Here is a 20,152-nt window from a genome sequence, read left to right as displayed (position 1 = left end):
TATATTGATATATATATATTGATATATATATATATTGATATATATATATATAGATATATATATATAGATATATATATATAGATATATATATATAGATATATATATATATTGATATATATATATATATATATATATTGATATAATATATATTTATATATATATATATTGATATATATATATATTGATATATATATATATATTGATATATATATATATTGATATATATATATATTGATATATATATATATTGATATATATATATATATTGATATATATATTGATATATATATATTGATATATATATATATTGATATATATATATTGATATATATATATATTGATATATATATATATTGATATATATATATTGATATATATATATATTGATATATATATATATTGATATATATATATATATATATATTGATATATATATATATTGATATATATATTGATATATATATATTGATATATATATATTGATATATATATATATTGATATATATATATTGATATATATATATTGATATATATATATTGATATATATATATTGATATATATATATTGATATATATATTGATATATATATTGATATATATATATTGATATATATATATTGATATATATATATATTGATATATATATACATATATATATAGATATATATATATACATATTGATATATATATACATATATATATAGATATATATATACATATATATATATAGATATATATATACATATATATATATAGATATATATATATATATATATAGATATATATATACATATTGATATATATATATTGATATATATATATATTGATATATATATATATTGATATATATATACATATTGATATATATATATATTGATATATATATATTGATATATATATATTGATATATATATATATTGATATATATATATTGATATATATATATTGATATATATATATATATTGATATATATATATTGATATATATATATTGATATATATATTGATATATATATTGATATATATATATATTGATATATATATATATTGATATATATATTGATATATATATATATTGATATATATATTGATATATATATATATATTGATATATATATTGATATATATATATATATATTGATATATATATTGATATATATATATATATTGATATATAGACTATATTCTATATATATATTGATATATATATTGATATATATATTGATATATATATTGATATATATATTGATATATATATTGATATATATATTGACTATATATATTGATATATATTGAATATATATTGATAATATATTGATATATATATTGATATATATATTGATATATATATTGATACTATATATTGATATATATATATTCATATATATATATTTATATATACTATAGATATATATATTGATCATATATATTGATCTATATTGATATATATATATTTTAATGAGAGCCAAAACTAAACCTACCCCCCATCTTTTACACGTTGAGCTTTCGAATTCCGAAAAATGGAAAATACACGTGATGTTACTCTTAATTCGTGTAATTTACGCTCAGTTTTTTACTTCACCCTTCATTACATTTGGTGATGTGATTTTTATTAAACCAAAACTGCCCTGCTTTCCCCCCCAAGGGATAGAATTTGAGGACGTGTTGAGTAGTATACATAAAGGCTAATGGGTGTGTATTGAAAATTGGGGTACGTTATCTCAGATTGTGACATCACGGCCGCCATCTTGGATGACCTTGACCTTGGCAGCCATATTAGATCATATACATTACGCAGTCTTGTTTTCGTATGCTAAGCCACCATCTTATTTTCATCCGCTGAATTTCACTATCTTTGTTTCTGATGTTCGTTCCTTGAGTACGCCAGTTGGTGTCCTTGTGTGAACATTTCTATTTGTCTATCAGAAATATGATAAAAGTTAATTTCTGTCGAACAATATTGAATATTTTCATTTTAGTTTATTTCTATAGGTTCTATGAATTCCATTGTGCACGGCAATATTCAAATAGTTTCATTAACTTCAAACTCCCGTCACGGTACTGCCGACTGCTTAAAAAAAAAAAAAAACCGATTGTGACAGAACCTGTAGTGGCAGATTACATGATTGTCTACCCCCTACCCCTCTCCCAAAGATAACAATTTTTCTTCGATATATTTTTCGTTTCACTGAAAAGCATGCACCTTTATCTTATTTTCAAGTATGTCCCACACCATTATAACAAAAATATTTTAATCTGTACGATAACAATTCAGAAGCCTCGGCAATGTTTTCAGAACAAATCGATAAAAACAGATAAGAACAACTGAAGGTGAACCACAGTTGTTCACTCCCAAGACAGTGCTACATTTTCTAGAAGCAATTTATTGCCATTTCATACGAGAAATGTGCTCTTACAATATGCTCGCAGCAACTGTGTTGCTTTTTTGGGTAAGTACATTCGATATATTTTTGTCAAGGTGGTTTATTTGGGTCAAGATGAAGAATGTTAAATTTTTGAGATTGTTCCTAATACAAAAGTGAGTTTTAAATGTGGTTTACACATGAAAAATTTTTCGAATCGCATTTTTTAACAATTAAACTATGAACAAACAATATTTTTATTACTTTGTTTATAAATGTATCGCTCACATCCTCCTTGTTATCTACCACTACCCCCCAATCCATGCAATCAAAATTATTAATAAACTTTGCTTTAAAATCTTATATAGCAATTGGCCAATAAATCTAAGTTATTTAAAATAATTAATATTTTTAAAAAAATCTACTTTTAACTTGATATTTTTGCGACGGTATCTTCCTCAGTATTTACTTTCCAAAAATATCGTAAACACGTTTTTGATTTATTATTTCAATAATTTAACGTACACTCATTTTCCCCCCTTCCCGGAGCCAACCGATCAACTGTGGCAAACATGGTGGGTGAATACACGCGGCGTGGAAGTCGTTCCTGGAGCAATCTGACACGCAACTTTCCCGTGCAATAAGTTCCCATCAACCAACTCTCGCTCAACATCAAGTTGGCCACGCCCAAAACGGCAAGGCGGTGAGTGAATTGAGACGCAGTTCAGTTGAGGAGACGCACCGTGAGTTTCTGTGGGACACAGAAATGGACGCGAGATCTGCGAACGTCCGTGGCTCGTGCCGCAGTTTCCACTCGTCACTACGACCTGCTCGCAGTTCAGTGAGAAGTTTCCTTTCTTCCAGATGTGAAGTTAACGATGGAGGAGAAACTTATCGAGGCAGTTCCGAGGGAAAAAAATGTATTTATAACATGAAAATCAAATTGATATTAAATATCTGGGATTTGCATATTTATTGTAAATTAATTTAATTTTATATTTATGTATTTTCCAGTTGATATTGTTGATTTGTAGTAACTTAATACATATATCCTGTTCCAATTGATTACTTTTTTTAAATTTACGTCCCACACGGTTAAACTTGTCAATTTTATGAGTGGCTTAACTTTCAAAAAATATACTTTTTGGATAATTAGCTGGCAAAAGCTGCATTTTTGATGTGTTTGTGCAGTATAGATAAGGCGAATGAAAAGTAATATAAAACTTGATTATTTTTTTAGGTTTAAAGTCAGGTTTACTGGCTACTATCCAGGAGTTTTTTTTGTTATGATTTCAAAAGGTTAAATACAATTATTTTTTTCTGAAATAAATTTGAAACACACCACGCAGTATCCACCAGCATTGTCTCTACCCCCCCCCCCCCCCCCCCCAAAAAAATCAGTTTTTTATTCCATTTGGTTATCCTTAACCATAATGCACAAAAATTTTAAAAATTCAACTTCGTCAGCTAATTATTATAAAGGTATGGACTACGTAGATATACATAAATAATTTCATTTCGTTGAAATTTGGCCACTTAAAACGTCTATGTAAAACATCAAAATCAAAGCATGGCCTTGAAACTGGTCATAGCAGCTCCTTAACAATACAGCTAGTTTTACCTTCAGTTAAAATAGGCCTTGACGCAATGCAATCTAGAGCATCTATTGTTTACTTCTCAATGTATCCATGCCAATTCAGAAAACTTTCCACAGGCTACGACAATAGTTCTTATATTTTTCATTAGAAAATTCGTCCTTAAGGATTATCATAGACTCACAGCGGTCACAGAACTGACGTCTCAATTTTTTCGAGCTCCCTGCGTTAAACCTGTGTCACCCTGCTTCACTCTGCGTGCCAACATGCGCCTGGTCTTAGGCAGTGCCACGACTCTACAGATCGACGCCAGATGGGTTGCAGACCTTTCGTCGGTTAGGCTTTACGTCTGTTCCAACAACCAGGGCCGGCGCGTCCATACAGGCGAACTAGGCAACCGCCCAGGGCGCCAAGTAGCTGGGGGCGGCGCAGCACGACACATAACAGCTTATATAATATGTTTAACGATTATTGAAACTAGATGAAAATGGATTTTTGGAACAGTTTGGAATGTTTATATTGATATTAGTAATTATTTAGAGTCCAGGGTGACCTGTTTATGATTTGTAATAAGTAAAAAGTAAAAAAAAAAAAAACACAAGTCTGCTTACATTTGATTGTTGACAAAATCTTAGGCTTACGTGATGTATTTTGAGGAATGGAAAATTTTTTTGGAGTGTCCAGCCGGGATGGGGGGGGGGGGGGTGGCATAAGGTTTTTCGCCTAGGGCGCCAATTTACCTTGCACCGGCCCTGCCAACGACGAGGTTGTAGCAGACGCTCACACTCAACGACACAGTTCGAGGGAATAAATCGACGATGGCCTGTGACAAGGGAAACCATCCAAGAATTTTACGTAGGAGTGATTTCATAAAGCCGTGTTAGACCAACACCGGCACGACAGAATTCAGAACCTCTGCCATCATGGCTGCAGACGCTTCACATCAGATGATTATCGCCGAAATAAGCCGTCGACGCGGTACACATGCGTCATGTCCACGCGTGGTAGTTTTTTTTTTTTTTTTTTTTTTTTGCTAGTAGCGGGGAAATGGTTCGTTTGCGAACGTGGTTTTCAATCCCATATATTCTCTAACCGGTTCCTGCTACAATTCCTCAACGTGCGTTATCGAAATTTAGATACAATCTGTCTGTATTAATGCCGATCAGGTTAAAGGTAAAAAATAAAAAAACGATCATTCGAAAGTTATTTGCGTGCATTTAAATAACAAAGAGCAAAAAATTAAACCTGCTATTCGATGTATTTTTTTTTTTTTTTTTTACCATTTTTCCGATGTTGTCTATGCCTTTAGAAGCTCAAGAATGCAAGGAATATCCCATACCAAAAATTTTAAATGTTGATTTTTATTTTTTTTTTAATTTTTTCTTAAATTAAATGTGATATAGTTAAAAAATGTTATTAAATATGCTATATGAAACACGCATGTCCAGTTTGTTTGAAATACGTGCTTAGATGAACAAGTGTATATACTGCCATTAAATATGTATAGATTACTTGAAAAACAATTCCTACCGTATTAAAAGCGAAATATAGCATCTTGTTTACATACTTTAATTTTAAGAATTCTGTCTCATTGAAGCATATTTTATTATTTAATTAGATTCATGTAGTTACCAGTGCGTGGCTGGTACTAATAGTTTCCCTTGTGAAGTCATTGACACGTTTCCTTTAGGGGGAAATTGTATAGTTACATTTTTATAATACTTCAAATACTTTTTAATGTGTGATCTCGGCCATAATGAAACCAATTTTTCAAAAATAAAACTTTAAAAATAATTTCAATGGGATGAAAACTGTTGAATCATTATGGCATATTTCAAGCATCTTTCAATTTCCATCCCTGAACGTATTTACGTAAAATATAGCCTGGACATTATTGCCTCTAAGGGATCCATCTAGTCAGGGGTGTACATATGCGTGTTAGTGAGACAACTCTTGCTGGTGCTTCTAGCGAAGTGTAGCCTCCCAAATGGCGCGCAGTCTTCTCGTCGTGACATTTTAAGCGGCAACAATGACATTCCATGGCGGAGAAATGAAGATGAAAGTGTAATGCACGGCCAATGGGTGCTTTCAGATAATAATTACCTGGCGTTTCACGTCTAAAAATTATTCTGTAAACACGTGTATTGGTTTTTTTCACGCTACTAAAATAAAAGTTCAAATATTTTGTAAAAAAAAAAATGGAAACGGAAATACCCAGCCGTACTAGCGCATTCTTAATTTTTTTTTTTTTTTTTTCGTAGACAGACACCATTCTGGTATCTTGAGCAGTTTTCAAATCGCGTGGTTTTTTCTGAGGCTCTGCGCACCACGTGTGTGCCCGGGTAGGCAGGGGCCTTAACTCCAGAGACTACTTTTATCACCTATAGCCAACTGCCACGTGACACGGCCACGTCAACGACAATCGCCAAAGCTTTTTATTTAATTTTACCTCTCTTCCCGGATAGTTTAACGGATGCAATTTTATTTTTTTGCTTCCTTCCTGACGATGGCTTTGCTGCAGGCTGGCGCAACGACAAATGCAGGCCCCGCCCACTGGTTGGGAACCCCGCCCAGTTTTAACAGCATGTTCTTCCCTTTCCCCACCTCCTCCCACCGCGCCGAGGGTGGTTACTGTAATGGCAGCAAGCGCTGTCACGCGATCACGAGAGCTTTTCCTGAAGCTGCGCTGGAAATAAAATAAAATAAAATAAAAATTGTTTGGCCCGTAACTAAAAAAGCTAATCCAAGAGTAAAAATGCATTCTTCCACGGTCGTACATGTATCACAGAGCTGTGATTTAAAAAGTGGTCCATTGATACTGGAATCTTAACAAGTATATTACTCTACCAAAATCAATACGAGACATCGTAGTTGAATGTCAAAACTTATATTTGCGACCGGGTTGAAACCATGACTGTTGAAAACATTAATAGACATATTAAACCCTTTTAACCTTCAAAACTACCTCCAAATACCTTTACTGTTCTTTTGACCTCTTTTCAGTCATGGTGTTATATTCACCTTTCAGGGTAGCTCAGCTTGTCTTCTTTAAATCTTAAAATTTCGACTGAACATCCACAATTATCCAAAATGTGAGGTTTAGTAAGTTTTAAAACCCTGTGTGTTTATGAATGCATTCCAAAAAACCTTTTGGATATTATAGATTCATAGATGTTTTGCATAGTGTTTAGGTGACACCTTTGGTGTGTAATCCCGGGAAAAGTTTGGAGTATTTGTGAAAGTTGCTCCCTGAAATAATAATAAAAAAACCGAGCAAATCCGCATGTCTATATATTTATCGTCTTTACATTTGTTTAGCTGAGGTCGGTTTAAAAAAACTTTCTGAAATAACATTTTTTGTATGTGAAATAATTAGTATAACATTGACAGAAATCTTTATTGCAATAAAAATTGTATTGCCCGTGAAGTACTAAAGAATGCATATGCATCTAGGGTACTTTTTAAAGTTTTAAAATTATATATCACTATACATTTAAATTAGGGCAGCACTAATTTGTATGCATACAAAGGAAAATACTACTTCAAATAATAGTCAATATACTAATCGGTTAAATAAAAATAAAAATTAAAGAAACAATTTCCTACAGTTTTGTATGAACTAGGTTTAAAAGGGTGTGTAGGAATTGGCTAAAACTTTTGAGTTGTTGGTGACACTGAACATACAAGGATACCGTTACCGGGATCCATTTTTACTACTGATTTTTGTTTTTGTTTTAAGAATTAGTCACCCATGGAAGATGGTGTTGGTAGGTTCGGTAGTGAGTTGAAACTTATGAAAGAAGAACAATGGGTGTGACATGCGCACAATTCTGGTGGTGGATGAAGAACCAGTGTGGTGACGGTTTGTGGACAATCCCTTGGATTCAAACCAGTTGATTGCGTGGTTCTCCGTTGGAAAAATGGTTCATAGATGTGTGAACAAAGGAACTGTGTCGCGCGATGGCAAACATGGTCTTCCGGACCGGATCTATGACTGAATCAGCAGTGAAATACAGTCTTGAGTTTTGAATATAATCGTGAAGTTGGTTCGGTTCATCGTTAATACTCGTGTTCGATCGTTTTGAGGTTAATCGTATACTTTGACACTGGGGACGTATATATTCTTAAATCAGTACATAATCTATTAATCGAAAATCGATCATATCTTGCGCTAATCGAGGCTCATGGTTTGTTGATGATATTTTTTTTCACGTTTAACGATCGTGAACATAGTTACCTGAGTCAAGTTGTCTCGAAAGCAATAGACGAATTGACTGTTCGGTGACATTGGCTAATGAGGTGGAAAAAGATAAAGGTTGTAGATAAGTAAGCTTAAGTTTAATATAATTCAAGATATAAGTTAAGCTTCGAGCCAAATTCGAAGACGAACAGATACAGCTTGCTTCCGAATGAAGCGCGATTAGTGACGATTCAGCCAACAGTTATGATGTAGAAATAGAAGAATTTGACATCGCATATTACCGAATTCAAGAGGTTTATGCAAGGTTTGTAACACCTCTTCTGTCTTCTCCAGATTTTTCAAACAGAATAAAACCTGGTTTCTAGCAGTGTGAATCTTCCAAAGTTGCAGTCACCAAGGTTTTCGGGTGAAACTAGTCAGTGAACTAGTTTCTTTTATTTATTTAATGCGTTGGTACATGAAAATAAATCATTGTTAGCTGTAGAAAAACACCAGTAATTACTCACTCCATTATCAAGAGACCCATTTCAACTCATTAAGAACTTGCCACTTTCAACAGAAAATTACATGCTGGCTTGGAATACCTTAACACATAGGTACCAAAATGTGCTAAAAATGGCAATAAGTTCTCTGGGAAAATATATCAAGGTTTCCAGCACTAACTGATAATCTATTGGCTTTGGGGAAACTACTAGTGGATGTGTTAAGGGAAAAACTTCGTGCTTAGGTGTTGAAATTCCCGGAAGGTGAGTGGATTTTTGTGCTTTTAATTACTGTGTTGCTAAAGCTGGATTCAGACACTCGTTGCCAGTTTTGGTTAGCATAAAATGTGAAAAATACCGAGTTTTGATCAGTTGCTGTAAGACGTTGGTAGCAGCTGACCTCTCTGAGTTAGCAACTGGCTCTATAACTTGACATAACGGTAGGAAGCAGATGCATTCAGCTATGCATAGAACATTCTTTATACATTTTCCTGAGCAAGACTGTGTAGTTTATTACAATACTCATAAAATTTACAGATGCCCTGTGTTTGCTAGCTAACTTAGATAAACGTGAAAAGGTGCGAGTGCATAACCTCTGCTTCTATTGTTTGAATACTCATTATACCCGCGAATGTACATCAACTTTTAAGTTTGTTCATTGTGATAGACGTCATCACTCATTGCTTCACTCGAGTGATAGAGGGTCAGGTGTGTTGCAATAACATCCTGACACTGAAGGTAGTGTATTCGAGAGAGAAAACTGTCAGATAAATGATAACACATTCATGGCTAATGAAACTGTGCGTGTCTTGGCTCCATAAAATGCCTCTCGTGTGGCATCGCTGACAAGTTCAGGGATGTTAACACCCACTGTAATTCTTGGTACTCCGCTAGTGCATGTTCAGGATGCTTGGAAGAACAGCCAACAAGTGTGTGTATTGCTTGACTCTGGTTCCCAGTAATCATTCATATATGAGAATTGTGTAAGGCGGTTAGGTTAACAATAGAGAAGGGCTCATATTTCAGTGCTGATGTTGGGGCAGTCGGTTGTTGAAGCCAACAAGGGAATTGTGACCTGTACCCTCGTTCCATGTCAGCAGAAAGGACCGCAGCTGGTAACTGATGCACTTATTCTAAAGTATCTGACATCTGATATTCTATGTGCTCAGCTATCTCAGCAGATGTGTCAACAATATACTGATTTGCATTTGTCTAACCCAGAATTTCATACTCCTGGGCCAGTGGACTTAATTTTAGGGATAGACGTTTATCCAGTCCCTTCTGGCTACTGTTCAGCATTTCATACCATTTTTGGGTGGGTGTATATGGGAAAGATCACAACTAACCCTCTCAAGCCAGAGGACATCATGTGTATTTCCTATGATTCAGCTAAGCAGGTTGTTTCACTATTTACACCCGTTCTGCCAACTCACAGCCTCTCAAATGTTATTCGCCAATTCTGGGATAGTGAAGAACTGCCACAAGTGAAGCACTGTAATCCAGATCACCTCGAGTGTGAAGAGCATTTTTTGAAAACATATTCACATGAGTCTGATGGATGGTTCACAGTACGCCTACCATTCAAGCATTTTCCTCCAGGACTTGATGTTTCTCGCCCCCCAAACTCTAAACCGATTGTACCAACTAGAACATCTCTTGGCACACATTCCAGGACTGAAGTCTGAGTACTGCAAGTTCCTCCAATAATATCAAAAACATGGTCACAGGCATCCCTTGAGCAACGAAAATATGCAGGATACCAAGCATAATATCCCTCATCACAAAATTGAAGGAAACCAGCTCTACTACAAAACTATAAACTGTCTTAGATGCTTCATATGCAAATTCGTCATGTAATTCTTAACTGGCACACTGAGAAAAAGACCTAGGCTACAAAAAATGTCGCGGATATCATAACCAAATTCCATCTTCATCATATTGTAAAATGTAATGGCAAATTCACCTGCATACAGAAGATAAGCCGTATCAGGTGAGGAAACTCAGACCCACTTCAAGAATTTTAGCTGGATGCTGACACTTTTGTTGTGTCTGCTGCACCATTCCTGGCCATGATGTTTTTTTTAACAGCTTTCATTTGAAGAGAAAGGTAAATACCCGAAAGAAATCACAGGCATTAACGGAAGATATTTTTTGTGGACGAAATGTTGACCGGTGCTTCAACAGTATCGACTCCACTTGAATTGCAACGCAATTGGGTTGAGCTTCTTAAACTTGGTGGGTTTGAGTTAAGAAGTGGTCAAGCAACCATGAATCATTGTTGCAAAGCAGTTCCTGAGGATCGCCGTGAATGTCCACTTAAATTCCAAGAAGACGGTAAACGGCAGGTTATCCTGCAAGCGAGAAAACAACAAATCGGTGCTCGCGCATGCGCTTGTCTAAAACATGCTGTAGAGTAAAAAAAACACAGCAACACGTGTAAGGATCGGTGTGTGTGTGTGTGTGTTGCAGTGCGCGTTCGGCGGCGGCGTCCAGATCTCACGGGCGGAGACCGTCACCTGCAAGACCAGCGGCTACCTGTGCGGCTCCGACTGCAAGATGGTGTACCAGTGCCTGGGCGCGCCGCCCAACTACAACCTGGTGACCCTGGAGAAATGCGACCAGACCAAGCACTACTACTGCAGCGCCAGCCTGGGCAAGTGCTCCAGCACCTTCGCCTCCACCTGCCCTCCGCCCGGCTACCAGTTCCGCTGCACCTCGGTGGGCATCTTCCCCGACCCGTACGACTGCGCCGTGTTCCACATGTGCCACTCGGGGGTCGTTGCCAGCTCAGTGACCGACAGCGAGGAGCGCTGCGAGAGCGGGTGGCTCTACAGCGTTGAGCACCACTCCTGCCGCATCGAGGCAAACACCTGCCTGGAGGACCCCGTGCCGCGGTGCGCCGCCGCCAGGCAGACCGGCGCGATCGCTAAGAACCCCTCCTACTACTACGAGTGCGAGGCCAGCGCCGACGGCCTCTACTTCTACCCGGTCGTCTACGAGTGCCCGCACGGAGGCGTCTACAGCGGCTCGGCCAAGAGCTGCGTTAGCAACTCCACGCTGACCGCCTTCTGATTCCTCCACGGCATTTTCAACCAAACAATCAAACGCAACACTGTAGTTTTTTTTGTTAACGTGTTCACAATAATACTAGTCTCAGAGTCTTACCCGAGAATTTGTGCTTTGTTGTTATCAAACCGTTACCTGTTTAGCTTTCCAGTATTAAACAAAATTAAGTCCTATTATTGAATATTGATTATAAAATGTATACTCCGATTTTCAAAATAAATGCTCAGTATGAGCTTAAAACCGTATTTCATATATGCGAAAAAACATTATAGACATGTGTTGTAGCATTACAATCTATTTCTTGGCAAATGGTTTCCGAAGGAATGTTTTGTAAAAGTACAGAATATTTTTTTTCCTCTGTGATACGATTTTAAATGTTTTTAAACCATCCCGCAATTTAAACGTTTGCAATATATTCAAAACATCTTAGACTATACTCGTTACGATCTCTGTGCTCTGTTGGGGTATTAATTTTAAAACTTGTCATAGTTTTTTTAAGAGTCATTACGTAACTGCGAAATCTCGGTGTTCGCCAGTAACGAAAGCGAAGATGTGCTTAAAATAGAGCTAGTAGGTCTACCTTTTAGACTCGGTCTCTCACTCCATGTTTTTTTTTTTTTTTTAATTTCTTCAATAATATTTGTTATTAAAGGACTCTATGTTATCTAACACGATACCTCCAGTGCATTTGTTGTTCAGTCGCCAATTTTTTTTAAACAGATATTTACTGACTGTAACCTCCGTTGAAGATATAATAGAGACAGGACAGACAAAGCAAGGGAGGTATTACGTTAAAGAGTTTCAGAAAGAGCCCTTAAATAATAGGTTTGAAGGGAAAAAAATTAAAAGAAATTAATATGTTGTGTGTGACCAACGCTTAAGTAACCTTAGCTGTTACAAACACACAGAACTTACACATCGCCATACATACATGTTTAAAGCAAAATGTTCCTAATGGTAACCCAGTAGTGTTTATGGGTATCACGAAACCTGAGGGAAATGTGTGAATGTACCTCATGGCGCACGAATGGTGAAAGCTTCTTGCTTCGCCAATCGCAGTGGATCGTGCGGAAAAGTGCTCCTTACTGGTTAGCTTACAGAACATCAGTTTCTAGTGTCACTATGTCACCACAATGACGTTATTGTTCCAAAGTATTTCTTGGTACTTTATAAATAACTGTTTGGATAAGCAAGCTATGCATAACTAATGTAATGTGAAATGTTTTCAAACATAGTAAAAAAAAACGCGAAATTGTATCCACCCGAAGTAGTCTTCTCAGTACTGTTCTGAAATATAACCTACTTATATATATATTTTTTTCTTTTTGGTTCTGCTTCAATTTATTTTAAATAAAATTCAGCAAGGTTTTAAAAAGTAAACATGGTAACAATTAGTTCTACTGGAGGTGTATGTAACAAAATCCTATTAAAAAATGGTTTATTTAAATCGGATAAGAACTCTATAACGTAAAAAAGTGTATGTTTTTGTTTAAAATTGTTTGAAGAACACTTTGAAATATACTACAGCATTTAATGGCATTGCCCAAAAAATTCAAATGTTCTGTCTTATAGGAACAAGTTAACCAAAAATGTTCCCGTTTAATATTATCTACAATGATGAAATGCTATTTACGAATAGTAATAGTAGGTACACCATACATCGATGCAACCTAAAAACAAAGGATGCATATATTTCAAGGCTGAATTATATCAGAATATGTTTTACGGCAACGCAACCTGGTCGGCAGTCTTTTTTTTTTTTTCCTTTTTCAAATTTCTCATCAATGAGTTTTAGGAAATTTTTATTTTTTTTTTTTAGTTAAAATTTATAATTTAACAATAATATACAAAATAATATATTAACAGCAAAATAACGCTATCTTTACAGTTTCGCTAAAAGATAGCACCCAAATTCCTACAAGAATACAATAAAGGAAGTGAGCAACAAATACTTTCACGTAATGGTGCACCGGCGATTTTGTAAAAATCCTTGCATCAGAAATGGCTGACATCCTTTAGTATACACTTTACGAGAATCCTTGGCTAAAGGGTCCTTTAATGAGGTGTTTGGAAACAGCAATTTTTTTTTACTCGAGTTCATAACATGTAGGCTGTATGTTTTAAACTAAAACTTGCGACCCAGTTATTTTAGTCTCTTTTTTTTCTTTTAATTGAGTAATAAAATATTTTTGAACGTATGTTTCATGAACTACATTTCTGTCTGAATTGGAAGGCAGATCCTGTTGATTTATTTTCACCCATAATAACGCATTCTGCTCTAATTTTGTTAACACGAGTTGATCATAGACATGTGGCACAAAATTCACCAGCTGCACGTTACTTACAAGATAAAAATCGATTATGAATTGAACTGTATGCATACACTAACTTAAAACGACTATAACTAATAACTCTTTGTTTTTTAATATATTTTAATTTTTTGTGTACTTAGATGATTGTTAGAGAAATTCAACGTATTAAATATAATTAATTGTAATGACAGTAGACACTACCATAGTATGTATGACCTACATATAAAAAACATTAAAAAGCCAGAAAAATATTTTTTCTACATGGAAAACACACATTTTATAACAAACTTTAAGTAAATGAATTATTATATATCTTCATTTAAATACTAACACACAGGAATTTTTGTAACTGAACTGCGAGGTACAAAACTAATAACTACATAAAATATATTGGCAAAAACAGTTTTTATTTTTGCTTATTTAAAATCTTTTTATTTTACTATTTTAATTACTAAATTATTTTAAAAGTCATAACCCTGTACTGTTAACTCATTTCTTTCCCATTACTTTTTTTTTTTACAAACGCGAGTATTTTACAATATTTCGATGTAAACTTTTTACTCCAGTCAAAGATGGTTTAATCGTGGATTTTACCCTTGGGCGAAAGAAAGGCAGTGGCAACCTCTCGTCGCATTATTGAGAGACAGATGATTCAGTTACGCTGGTCGAAAAACCTCGTTTACCCGGATACGATTAAAGGACGTGTACATATTCCAGTATACAAATTTTCTTGACTTCTGGGTGCAGGCCGTGTCAGGTAATTGTCTTGCGACGTTTCGGCAGTCATTGCAGCTGCCATCATCAGATAGACTAAGTCTGACTGACTGTTACAGACAATTACTTGACACGGCATATACCCAGAAGCCAAGAAAATGCAAAGAAAAAAAAAAGGAGATGGTGTTTTGGCCTTGCGTAGAATTCTGGACGTATAAACCCGAATCTCATCAGCTGCAATCACAGGTAGGTGGAGGACAGCTGATTCGATGCCGCAAACAAAATCCTCGTTTCGGATAGTGGCTGGTGAGACGTCGAATTTCATTCCTTTGGCAAGACCAGTTGTACTGGCAGCATCATGTTGTTGGTTTGAGAAGTTAATGACCACTCTGTTGCTGCCTAGGATGGGCCGAGAAGTCTCTCTATGGATGTTGTGGAACTTATTCTTATGTACCTCAGTTGTTTGTGCTGTGACTGTGACTGCTTGCACTGTAGCAGCTCAGTCAGACTTAGTCTACCTGATGATGGCAGCTGCAATGACTGCCGAAACGCCGCAAGACCATTACCTGACACGGCCTACACCCAGAAGCCAAGAAAATGCAGACAATGGCCGTGAAAGCCTGCGATCTTCCAGTACACACAGTTATGCACTTCCGATCCCACACGCCTCAATAGTGCATGTGGTGTACTATAGCAATTCCAACAGTTAAACTTTCTTGCATGAGCACATTGTATCAGCAAGCTAAACAGGTTGTTTATATCTAATCATTTTATTTCAATAAAGTGATATAATCACAGCAATAATTTCTTATCCGATTATCATACATAATAACACTTAGTTACGAACAGGGAAATTTATGGCGAACTAATTAATTTTTTACCAGGGATGGGCCAAACAAATCCTTATAATCCCAAGTATTAAAAGGATTTTATATTCGAATAAAAATATTCTAAGAAAAACATTACATATAGTAAATTAAAACATTCAACAGTGATAATCTCTGAAGTTTACTAGGTCAACTTTTTTCTTCGTAACTATTCTGTTACCATTCCCCAAGATATCGTATTTTTTAAATGTAATATTAATGAAATTACAAAATAAAATTATCCTGGAAACTTATTTTGGGCACAATGTTTCACCCCAATAGTTAATTTTCTCTCTCTTTTTTTTTTTTACCCTCGACAACTAGATACGAATTCAACGGGTACATTCATAGTACCCTTTGGGATTAAAATTTGGGATTCGGATTCGAGAGAAAATTGAATTTTTCGGAACCCATCACTAGTTTTTATCTTTGCTACGTAAGATTAAACTTTAAAAAAGAAACATCTGAAATAATTTTATTTACTGTGTAATGGCTCGTCTGGTAAAATATAGAGTGAATTTTAACTGCATTATAATGTTCAATCAAACATAAGCTACAGAAAGTTTGTTTAGCGGGAAGCGCGTAAGAATAAGAAGTACAGGTTTCGTTCACATGCGTACCTGCATACTTCACTTCAGTTCAGACAAACCTTGCGACGACACTTCCGCGGACAAGTACGTATGAGTATGTACTTCAGGCGGATCAGAACGAGGCCTTTAACCAAGTACACAAAAGTAATACCAGACAGCTCTACACTAGCAACACAGGTGAGTGTGTGAAAAATAACCTAGCGGTAAGATGTGTGACTGAAAAATATATATTTAAGGTAAATTGTTAAATAAAATATTATATTATCTGGTGTAAAACATAATGAAATAATTTGTATGATATGTGAAGCACTGGTTGTTCAGTTTTCCTAATCTGTGAAATGAATTTTAAATAATTTTAGAGAAAAGAAAGTTATTTTCGTTCTGATAATCTAAGTACAGTACACTTTTTTTTGTAAACCGAACTTGTAAAATTACAAATATTTGAGCATTTACACGACAACAACCGTATCACTACAAATAAAAGTGTTATCAGTAATACTGGCTTCTGGTGCTTACAGGGTCATTTATTCTTCGTTTTGTCCAAGTACCGCCAATAGTTTAAGTAATTTGAAAACTGTTCCCTAAAAAGCTTTCCATTATTAAATAAATAAAGTAAATTTATTGAATATTCGATTATTTTTCCATCGTTTGAAAAAATTATGTTTCGATGAAACATCGAAAATATATATTTAAAAAATGAGCCAATTTTCGTAACGTCAGTTATTTCTTGAAAAAAGTTTTTCATATATGCAAAAATAGCGATAGCAATGTGTTATACAAAGTAACATATCTTTCTTGGCAACAGATTTTCAAAGTATACTTTATTTTTTTAAATACAGAAAATGTTTTCCTATGTATGTATTAAACATATACGTGGTTAATTCTGGGCATACCGGCTGCATTCCACCGGACTGACGTAACCACAACGCCAGGTTTTCACAGGCGTGTTTGCTTTAACGTCCCGAAACGTCCCGACGTTATCGTCGGACGCGAGCGCTAGTTTGCGCTCCCGTAAATCAGGATCAAGTCCGCCTCAAGCGGCTTGTTCCCGCTCAGATGCACGCGAGATTCACCGCTTGCTGCACGTAACGTCGCACAAGCCATCGCCTTAAAGTCCCCTTCCCCCCAACCCCGGGTCAGCAACTTTGGTAGTGGTGCTCCGATCGCTTGGAGCAGACTCCAAGGGTTCCCTAGCCCGATGCGGAGTCGACGTGGTGAGCGACGACACAGCTCCGGTACTAGCCTGGACAGCTAGCAGAGGTTTGGATAGGGCCTCCACCGGACCACGGGTTCACGGGGTGATTGAGGGGTCCCAGCGTGATGTGGTAGATGCGGGTAGGCGCCAGCAGTGCTGATAAAGGTCTAAGGGCTGAGGGCACAGTCAACTGCCTGGTTAGCAGGCAGGGGCTAAGGCTCTAAGCATCTTCCCGCTCAGAGGGGGGAAGTACATAATCCCATGACAGTTTGGTCTCAATTTTACTTGCTCGGGAAGTTTTCAAACGGTTCTGTAAGCCAACTCCCAATCTACCCTTAAGGGCGCATATTTGGGAGGAGTGGCGGAGGAGCCGGCCTTGAGTCGGAAAACAGTCTGCAACGGCACGAGACGGGATCTCCCGGAGATTTCACCGTCGCGTCTTCTGCTTCCACAATTCACGGAAACGGCAACGAAAAGTCAACCAATGAGATGGCGTTTCAAGGTTGCGAAAAATTATTTCGATTACGTAATAACAATAAGTCACAAATCAATAATAGCTCACAAGACATTCTTGTACTTGAAACATTTTTTAAACGTATTTAGAACATACACAAATATGGCTACCACCGCAGACAAGTGCTCAGCTTCTATTGGTCGCACGGAGAAACGTAAACGGAAGAACCCAGCATTGCCGAGCTGATCCGTACGGCTCCGTCTCCGTCTGCGTGCTATGGTACATTATTTCGTGAGATACGTCCTCGTTTACGATTGAAAACTGAAGACCCCATCATGTTTTCACCAGTTTTAAGGCCGTGATCATTCTCCTGTGTTTAGTTTCCCAAATTTGGTTTCTTTAAGGCTAGGTCTCACACGCCACTTGAGTTTTTGAAGTGAAAATTTCGTTAACCGCGTTGAGCGTTTTTTTTTTTTTTTTTTTTTTGGTAGGGGCAAAACTCATGGGTTCGCGTCACCGACAGCTAGGGAAGTGTTGCGCCAGACTGGCGACCCGCAGCAGCCTGTGTACATGCGTAAAATCTTGTGAGTTCGCGTCATCGACATGCTGTAGTAGCAGTAAGTGAAGTTAAACTGACCGCGTTCAGCGATTTTCTTTTGTTTATTTATTTACGAAGTGAATGTTGATTATTTGTGGATTTAAGTTCATAGTTTTTTTTATTATTTTTCAAGGATAAAACTTCATTTATTCCAATTTTAAAGTTATGAGTTTTTTCTGTTTTTTTTCAAGGAAATTTTAACGTTATTGTGTGGTACATATTGCGACTATTGCTTATTTTTTAGTAGGTAGTTATGTTTTTACTTTTGTTTATTAACGTAGTGAATTTTTTCAAATGTTAGGTTATTTATTTATGAGATGTGATGTTCATTATTTGTGGATTTAATTTTTTTTTTCAATGATGCCTTGCATTTTTTGTTCTGACACAAATTATCCTATCAAATATTCACTAAGTATGATAATCATGGCTGTATAAAGACGCACAAGTGATGATAATTACGAAGACATTTTACACCTCACATCGAGTATCTGTCGAAAATGTTTGTGGCAGTACAATAAATGTAAGATGCAGAGTTACATTTTTATAAACAGCTTTCAAATAAATGTAATGACATAAGAAACGTTAAAAAATCAAAATGGTGTTGAATACCGAGTCTTAGCGAATTTATACATCACGGAAATGGAATATCTTACGTTAATAGTGAATAGCTGATACAAATGATTTCTCCCGCGAAATAATTGTCATTTAGTACTCAAATTATTTGTTTTTGAGAATGACTACAGTTGTATCAATACTGCCGATAAAAACTGCGTTTAGGTCTGGGAAATATCTGTATATTATCTCTGCTTCAAAGAAAGTAAATTTTCATTATAACAAGATTCAAATTATTATGGTTTGAAAAGTCTATAAACCAATTCTCCCGCATAAAATAGGGGCGGTGAGAGTTTATCATTAGGGAATCAACTAAAATAAAAACAACAGACACATTTTTCTTTTCAATTTTTTTTAACATTAATATATGCTCCAAACTTATTCTACATTATGCATAGGTATAAATATTTTACTAATAACTGCTGTCGTTTACAAAACAATTGGATCCTTAAGTCTTGAAACACTGCTGAGGACTGTGTACGTCATGAGAACTTGAACCTTGCAGCAGATTATTAGGGATAATGTGATATTACTGACCCAATTTTACTGAAGCCCTTGCTTTTGGCCAAACGCAACGAAGCTAGATGTCACTCCCAAGGAAGTTTCAAGCAGCGCTACATTTTCTACGCACGTCACCTAACGTGAAAGTTAAAGAGTTAGATTCACACACCACAATGGAGTCATTTCCTTGCTAATTACAGATCTTGACGAATAGATAACCTGAAAACGAGACAATATAAGTTACATTATAGGCATTACGCAGCCGCTAGAACATACTACTTTAACTTACGGTCATTGACCATGGACGCAAATACTGCACGGATGTTTACTTTTTACAAACGCCACATGACGCGCTACAAAAATTCACAACAAAAAAATTAGTTCAATGCTTTTTAGTGAACATCCAAAAAAAAAGTAATAAAACGATAATAATGACGTGAAGATATAATAACATTTAAAAGTGGGGGAAGCCCCTGCCTTGATAACTTTGAAAAGGTTGATTTAACCATTTATTCGCATAAGTTATTAATGCTTTACGTTCCACACAACATAGCAGGGCTGTCAATAATTTTTAACAACTTTTCATATAAATTTTAATAAGTT

The 20,152-nt window shown here is 35.6% G+C and overlaps 1 protein-coding gene across 1 annotated transcript; it reads left to right on the top strand.

Moving 5' to 3' along the window:
- Positions 1 to 2,237: 2,237 nt before the first annotated feature.
- LOC134538385 (uncharacterized) lies at positions 2,238 to 11,880 on the top strand. Its single transcript, XM_063379666.1, has 2 exons — positions 2,238 to 2,450; positions 11,111 to 11,880. Exons 1-2 carry the CDS (start codon positions 2,406 to 2,408, stop codon positions 11,711 to 11,713), a joined length of 648 nt encoding a protein of 215 aa, XP_063235736.1. The 5' UTR covers positions 2,238 to 2,405; the 3' UTR covers positions 11,714 to 11,880.
- Positions 11,881 to 20,152: the final 8,272 nt, after the last annotated feature.

This window comes from Bacillus rossius, chromosome 13 (genome assembly GCF_032445375.1).
Source record: "Bacillus rossius redtenbacheri isolate Brsri chromosome 13, Brsri_v3, whole genome shotgun sequence".
NCBI classification, from domain to species: Eukaryota; Metazoa; Arthropoda; class Insecta; order Phasmatodea; family Bacillidae; genus Bacillus; species Bacillus rossius.
Note: the sequence above shows the minus strand (reverse complement) of the source record. Positions and strands in the feature narration are given on the sequence as shown.

Excerpts from the sequence above, each read along its gene's own strand:
- LOC134538385 (XM_063379666.1), top strand. The coding sequence starts at position 2,406 with ATGTGCTCTTACAATATGCTCGCAGCAACTGTGTTGCTTTTTTGG. Across the intron at positions 2,451-11,110 it reads CAACTGTGTTGCTTTTTTGG|TGCGCGTTCGGCGGCGGCGT; the intron begins GTAAGTACATTC and ends TGTGTGTTGCAG.